The sequence below is a fragment of the Scylla paramamosain genome, chromosome 17, assembly GCF_035594125.1.
Source record: "Scylla paramamosain isolate STU-SP2022 chromosome 17, ASM3559412v1, whole genome shotgun sequence".
Taxonomy (NCBI): Eukaryota; Metazoa; Arthropoda; class Malacostraca; order Decapoda; family Portunidae; genus Scylla; species Scylla paramamosain.
Window position 1 is genome coordinate 5,795,001 of NC_087167.1, and position 8,376 is coordinate 5,803,376.

An 8,376-nucleotide genomic window follows, 5' to 3' on the forward strand; every position below is an offset into this window, starting at 1 on the left:
TTTTTACGTAAGGATTAACACTTTTCCATGTTGTATATTTTTTTTACGCATTTATTATAATATGTTAGTTTTCTCAATACTACACATCACGCCAATACACTGCATCTTTTCCCAATGCCTCCACGACGCAGCCCGACACACGCCAGCTTGCACGGCTCGCACACATGACCACGATCCTGCACACGCCTATAACATTGCCCCAAAGATCTAACGAGGTCACGTGTTTTGAAACCCTTTAGGCTGGCTCTCATAGAGTCTATTTCAGCAAGCCATTGATATAACTTAGTTCTCATGGGTGCTTTTCCCTCAATAATGATGCATTAGCTACGTCGAAATATCAAAAGAAAAAAAAAAACCCTGACATCTTCACTACTAGAGCTTGCTGGAATGAGTTGGGATAAGACGCCGAAACGTTTGAGAATGTGGTCCCAGAGTTTTAAGATCCTGACAATTCCCACGCTGCAGTGAATGGTTCAGGAGAAAAGTGTGTTTCCTGCAGGATGGTGGCGGCCTTGGTGCGGGTGAGTGCGTGTCTGCTGGTGGCGGCGGCAGCGGTGGTTGTCGCCGCCCCGTCTGATGTGGAGTTCGTTTCGCCCTTCTTCACGCCAGCCATCACAGGTAAGTGGTCAGCTGACAATATTGCAGCTTATAACTTTAAAGACACTTTTTTTTTTTTTTTAATGGCACTACAGTCACTTAAATGAGAATGACAAAAATGACAAAATCACGTGACTTCCTGCTCTCTCTCGCGTGACTTTTCTTTTTTTGTGTGCTCTAAATATTACAGAGAGAGAGAGAGAGAGAGAGAGAGAGAGAGAGAGAGAGAGAGAGAGAGAGAGAGAGAGAGAGAGAGAGAGAGAGAGAGAGAGAGAGAGAGAGAGAGAGAGAGAGAGAGAGAGAGAGAGAAAGCTGCAGTCTATGTATAGTGCACCTATTGCCCACAATTTATTTATTTATTATTATTGTTTTTTTTTTTTTTTTTTTTTTTTTTTTATGTAGGAAGGACACTGGCCAACGGCAACAAAAATCTAATAAAAAAAATGCCCACTGAAATGCCAGTCCCATAAAAGGGTCAAAGCAGTGGTCAAAAATTGATGAATAAGTGTCTTGAAACCTCCCTCTTGAAGGAATTCAAATCATAGGAAGGTGGAAATACAGAAACAGGCAAGGAGTTCCAGAGTTTACCAGAGAAAGGGATGAATGATTGAGAATACTGGTTAACTACACATTAGCAATACCTCATCTCCTCACTTGCTGCTCCTCAGTGCTGCGTGTTATTTTACGAATACACACGTCAAAACTGTAAATATAAATGTCTTATTCAGCCAAAAACCTCTAATAACCCCCAAAAAAGAGAAAGTACAACAATCTTTTCTCTATGTTGGTCAAAACAACGAAAAAATATCAACCAAAAATATAGAGAGAAACTTGTATATAAACAAATGCATAGCTTTACTGGATGCCGTGTGGTATCATGACACGAGGGGATTATGAGCACGTGATAAGTTGTACCCAAGCCAGTGTCTTCAGTCAATTCAGTGGTCTCACATAGGCGTAGGTCTCCAGGCTTGCTTACAAGACAATAGTCACTCTTTGTAAACTGGGAGTGCATGAAGAGGAAAAAACAAAGTGCATGATTTCATCTCTATTCCTTGTATGTAGTCCTCTTCACATAACAGGGCCTGTATTCTCAAGCATTTGGGCATCTCTACTACTTTTAAGAGACACTACTGGAAATTTTTTTCAAAGATATTTTTCATGATTCTAGCGACAGACTTCTGTATCGTCAATTTGAAAAGCACCCCATAAGAATCTGATGTTGATAGCCCTTGAAAAGAGTCCTTATTAGAGTCCAAAGCATTTCAAACTATGGAACCCAATTACAGTTCTCTGCAACTCAGTAAAGCAAGATGAGTGATGTTACCTCATGATTTCCAATTAACAGCAACATGATGCACAACACCAGATTATACCAAATACTTGTTTAAGGTCAAGTTATTTATATTGCGAGGAGAGAGAAAAGACATAAGCTAGTCTTTCTCATGACCTTAATTTGGTCAGAAATCTTCATTGTCACTGTATTTGGTGAAGTCATCAGATCATCACAGCCTTTTGACTCCAGACCAATTTCTTTTTGCCATGAAGCCAGTTGGACATCAAGCATCACCCTTTTTCTGCCAAACACCAGAAGTCAACATTCTTTCCACAGTGAGACACATGAAACAACTGACAACCAGACAGCCAGACACACATATGCATATCCACTTACAGAGTGTGGGCTGCCCAGATGCAGTAGTTTCCACTGAGTGGTCAGCAGCTATTGTCCTTTCTCGAGCAAGACAACTGGGTGTGTGATGATGTGAATGGTCTCAATCTTATCCTCAGATCAGACCAATATCATTACCATCATCATCATATCTGACACTTATTTTAAAAGAATTCCTCTGAAGAGGGTGACTGTGATGGCATTCTTTAGAGCAACAGCCAATCACAAAGTGACAACCAGGAAACATTAGGGCAAGCTCAGATAAGAGGGATTTATGCAACAACTGTTGCTCCATGGCTGAGGCACATCAATATCTCAGATTCAACACCAGCAGTTTTCACACCAGCTGCTACCTCACACTAAGGTTACCAACATCCACGCCCACCATGGGTATGACACTGTGAATTCCTCCACTGCCCACAACATGCCTCAGAGGTGCTCAAATGAACTAGAAATTTAATTATGTCTAGTGGAAACATTAATGCAAATCCCAAAGAGTCCCATACAAAACAAGGCAGCTCTGAGTGCTCCACACAGCTAAGCTTTGCGCAATGCCAGTCAACACTCATCCACAAAAATAAAGCCACCTGTAAGGGACAGATTAACACTGCATCTGTGAATCCCCTTCACCACTTAGAGAATAAGAAAATATTAACATAGGCGGGCAGGTCACCAACCCACCACCATCCTTAAGTAGAATACACAAGGACAAGAAAGAATACAAAGGATAGCAATGAGTATGATAGATCTAACTATACAACCTCAAGGCACTTGAAAAGTAGAGATGACAATTACAAGTCCACCATGTGATCCTCAAGACTGTGGTGAATTACCATAGACATAGACATGAAAACATTGTCATGGTACTTTTAATGAAAACTGACATGCATGCACAGGCTTCATTATCCTTCAGCAGCCACACCTCTCCCTGCAAATCTCATAACTCCCATTCCCTTTTTTTTTTTTTTTTTTTTTATGTAGGAAGGATACTGGCCAAGGGCAACAAAAATCTAATAAAAAAAATGCCCACTGAAATGCCAGTCCCATAAAAGGGTCAAAGCAGTGGTCAAAAATTGGTGGATAAGTGTCTTGAAACCTTAGTACATGCTACTACAGCACAAACTCACCCAAGGGTTTACATGTCTCAGCACGAGTAGATTTGTGTGCTTTACGAAGATGTTCGGGGTTCAAGTTGGTTTGGGTCAAAAAATCAAAATTCCAACTGATCCGACACCACTTGGTCTGAGGCCAAAATTAAATTCTAATCACATGACCTCAATGCATACATCTGTTGTACTAACTTGAATACACCCAAAGTCTGGCAGTGTGGACTTTCTCGCATCAAGAATAATCTTTAGTTACTTTCACCCCAAGTGTGGCCTCCGTTGTCATCCATCTCTTGAGCACTACTTTCAGTCTCAACCTTTCCACAGACCTGGGCTGCGGGGAGGATGTGGACAATGACGAGTGTGAGGCACGAGCTGAAGTATGCTCTGGCATCTTCCCTGACCCTGATACAGACACATCAAACTCCAGTGAGCCCCTACCAGCTGACTTCCAGGCCTGCCTCATTGAAAACCGGCCCCCACAGCTCCCCACGCAGCCCAGCCTTGCACCCATGCGTAAGTACAATATATAGTACTACTCAAAATAAAGTAGGACTGAACCAAAATATTTAATCAAGGATGGTCCTTGAGACCTGGAAGACACATGGCAGAATTTAGTTTCAAAACCCACCACTCCCTTCACAAAATAAAAGCTGAAAGTCAAAAGCCATAAACAGCGAAATATGAAAAATATAAAAACAAAGATAACATTTGGCATTGCTTTAAGAGTGGTATATGCCTTGAAAAATCAACACAGTAACATTATAAATAATAGATATAAGACAATTAAGGAAGTGGATGAATTACTGAGAATTTGAATAGTTGAACTTGGTCAGTAATTAAGAAGTAATCAATGTCAGACCTTCAATGTTATGGGGGCAGTGATAGCCAATCAGAGGCAAGGTGCACTCCAGGATGCATGCCTTCTTTCAGAGTACTTGGAAACAATGGGGTTCATGGAAGGGGGCATGATGTGGCCAGTGTGTATAACAGAATATGTGTGTATGACTCAAAATGTATCAGAATGAAATAGTCTTGCCTCTGAGTTTTTCGATGGCATACCATTTAATCAGTATATTCCTACTTACTTTTCATTCGTCGTCTTTTTACACCTTCCTTGCATCCTGGAGACTTCCCTGGAGCAGCATCGCGGCAAAAGGCCTGGCCAAGGAAGGCAGTGTGATGCGGTGGCCTGGCCCTGCCTGGTGGTGGTGGTCTGGGCACCACGTGAACCAACGCCATTGATTGTTACCACGTATGCAGTCTTAGTGATTGATATAGCGGATAAACAACTAAACGAGTCTGTCGAAATGCTGTGGCAGGACAATTCAAGTCGATTGCTTCAACCTATAAAAAAAAAAAAAAAAAAAAAAAAAAAAAAAAAAAAAAAAAAAAAAAAAAGATGAGGATAAGAAAAGAAAAAAAAAAAAAAAAAAAAAAAAAAAAAAAAAAGAGGGTATAATCCTAATCCCACACTAGTACACTACGTACGGCACACGTGACGCGTTCACTGGCTGTGGCGGTTTTCACTTGCTGCTTCAAAACACCAGGCGTCGTTTATGTAATACTTCAAATATCAAAGAGAGAGAGAGAGAGAGAGAGAGAGAGAGAGAGAGAGAGAGAGAGAGAGAATTTTATCCACCAGAATGAGGTGTGTGTGATGTGTGTTATATCTATTTATTTATACATATACAGTATTTATTTATTTATTTATTTATTTATTTATTTATTTATTTACTTATTTATTTATCTATATATCACACTGTCTAAGAAATTTCACGTGGACCTTTGGTGATCAGCAAAGAACGTACTATCTTCTTTGATTACATAAAGTTTTTTAAGTACTGTTCTATTTGCTCTCCCACTACTGCCCTATTTGCTTTCTATTACATTTCCATTTGTTGCCTCCTACTGTCCCATCATACCAATGCATTATAGGAACAAATATTTAGCTTTTTTTTCATTTTTTCGACCGTTCTCGATGCATGAAAGAGCTCTTACATACGGTATCCAGCATGAAAATTGCTTTTCATTAGTGCATAATACATTACTGTAATAAGTTCAATTTTCAAGATAAGTTTGGAACTAGTATCTGACTTCAGCTACAACAAACTATAAAAGTAACATGAGTATACACAAGGTTTCTGCCATCCACTAATTATTAATCCTGAATGAACTCAGCCAAACGCCTTGTCTTATCCACTCCTGTTGATAACTGTACCCATCATTTCCTATTGACATTTGCCAGACTTCCAGCTCATCATGATTTAAATAACTCACACAAGAAAGCTCCAGAGCACTCACCTTATGATCTGTGAGCAATTTTTGATTGAGACAGGACAAACTTTGTGTTGTTGGATGCCTCAGCTTCACCATTATGCTGTCCATATAATGCAAAAGTTAATCTTCATTTTTTTACTTCTTTCAATGGTGAAGAAGGGAACTCTCTGCTCGCTTCTGTTGTTCTATTTCCTAAAGCTTGAATTATTCAAGGAAAAGAGTATCAAGACATCACTGGAACTACAATAGCCTCGACATTTTTTGCCTATTTACTTTTTTTGGGGAGGGAAGCTGCAACTAAGTGGGTTTTTTATGCTTAGTTTCTGAGCCCTTGGCTGGTTTCCTTCACAAAAAAAAAAAAAAAATAAATAAATAAATAAAGATTAAGAAAAATCATTATAGGAGAGATAGGAAATTATGATATTCACATTCATATGAGGATTTGAGTAAGTGAACAAGTGAACAAAGCTGTTTTTCATTGATGATGAAGAAGCAGGAAGACACATATGAGGAAGGATACTGTGTGAATTGTCACCAGAGGGTACTGAGGTGTAATAGGCAGCACAGAGCCACCCATTAAACTAAAGGTCCCAGGTTCAATACCCTGGCGATGCCTGCTTTTCTGGTGAGACTCCAGCTCCAACATATATATATATATATATATATATATATATATATATATATATATATATATATATATATATATATATATATATATATATATATATATATTAGAATAATGAAAATAAGTTACTTGGGTAAAAACGTGGATACAAGGAAAATACAAAAGATTCATTCATATCCTGTATACTATTGTACAGTGTCCATTCACAAACACATACAGACTACTGTTGTTATATATGTACAAGTCTCCTTTCCCTTCTTTTTTAGTGAACTTTCCTGTCATCCCAGTGCCAATGCCAGACATGGTTCCATTTCGTTTCTGTGCCCTCAATGTCACTGGCCTGGTAAGTCCTATCCTGCTTGTTTGATGTGGTGTGAAGTGCAGTAGTGAGGCAGTGTGCTGTGTGGCCCTAGTGGTGAGGCACAGGGCTGTGGTGTGAGCTTCTAGCAGTGTGTGGCTGAGGGTGCTGTGGTGTTTAGTTCTGGTGATGAGATGCAGCACACATCCTCATGTTACAGATAGGGAGTGATGTGGCTGGCTGTTTTGGAGTAATTGTGTCTTTGTAGTGGTACAGTGGTGTAATGTATGTAGTCATGTGTGCCTGTCTGATGGTCAGGTGCTGCAATAGTGATATTTAGCAATGATACAGTGGTAAAAAGAAAAAAGTTGAGATTTGTGATACAGTGCAATGCATTATTTCCTTACATACCCTAATGCAAATTTTAAATACACATGATCACATATTGCTGCCATTCTGTTGATGGGTGCATAAGCTACTTTCTCTTAATTTCTTTTTTCAAAATGTTTATTGTACAGTACTTTTTAATCCTTAAACATCACACAAAGCTTCAGTAATAAATACCTTCTCAAATATCTATGAAAATATACACAGATTAAGACTTTAATTTTTGGAAGATTGTGTAGATTTTACCAACTTAATTCCTGATATGGTGTAGAGCTAAGATTACCTACTATACAAACTGTTTTTTGAAGTGCTCTTCCAATACACAGCTTAACCCAGACATGACGGTCAACCACACTGCCATCGGGGACTTCCTGATGACAGTGGTGCCCCCTGATGTGTCAGCAGATGTAGTGGTGTCTGCTGTGTCTGCCTGTCCCAACCCACTCCTGCACTCCCTGACAGCCTTCCTGCACTGCCTACGTGCCACTTGCTTGATTCTCACAACATCTGACATGATACCCCCAAGGCCCACCCCCTCTCTCATTATTTCACCTTATTCTGGAGCACCCTAGCCATGTCTTCTCACCCTAGTCACATTCTGGCAGTCATCTCATGCTCTCTCTCTCTCTCTTCCTTTATATTTTACCTGTCCCTGTCACATCACAGTATTTCTTCCTTGGACATCTTACTGTTCACTCCAAGTGCCATTGAGCTTTTTTTCCTTTCTGTACCTGACCTATCTCATAACTTTTTGCCAAACTCTGTTCCAGTAACTGTCTGAAGAATAAACTATAAGATTCTACATAAATTCAAAGGTATTACTTACCAATTAAAAAAAATAAATAAATAAATATATAAAACAGAAAACTGCCCTGTAAAAGTATGGAAGACTGGGCCTAAACTGTAAATTCAAACAATTTTCTGCAACTGTATGTAAAGAAGTTTGATTAACAGTTTATATGAGATTCAAGAATGCTCAATATTATTACTGCTTTTGAAAGTGGATTCCACATATTACAATTTAAAAAATAAAAACTTCATCTACTTACACCAGTACATACAAACATGTAAAGCCTTGCCCATACAGCACACAGTCAAAGCATCAACAGTATATACTGCTGAAATGAGTAGGATACAAAAGTCAGTTAAAGGATAAAAACTAAATTCTGGAAACCTTACTGAAGTATCACTTTCCCTAACAAAAATTCATTAAATTACTAATTTACAGGTTGGCCACTTTAATTGTAAAACATGAGAGAGAGAGAGAGAGAGAGAGAGAGAGAGAGAGAGAGAGAGAGAGAGAGAGAGAGAGAGAGAGAGAGAGAGAGAGAGAGAGAGAGAGAGAGAGAGAGCAATAAGGCTGTGGATGGGAAAGCATAGATTTAGCAAGTTCAGAAGAGTAATCATGAAAATT

At 39.2% G+C, this 8,376-nt stretch overlaps 1 protein-coding gene across 1 annotated transcript in view; it reads left to right on the top strand.

Annotated features, from left to right (window-relative positions):
* LOC135108372 (uncharacterized) overlaps positions 1–7,770 on the top strand; it is an 8,588-nt gene extending 818 nt beyond the window's left edge. Inside the window, exons 2-5 of the mRNA XM_064019303.1 lie at positions 500–618; positions 3,700–3,888; positions 6,544–6,620; positions 7,289–7,770. Of these exons, the coding sequence (XP_063875373.1) occupies positions 501–618; positions 3,700–3,888; positions 6,544–6,620; positions 7,289–7,534 (630 nt within the window). The 5' untranslated portion in view covers position 500 and the 3' untranslated portion in view covers positions 7,535–7,770. The remainder of the gene's footprint in view (positions 1–499; positions 619–3,699; positions 3,889–6,543; positions 6,621–7,288) is intronic.
* The last annotated feature ends 606 nt before the right edge of the window (positions 7,771–8,376 follow it).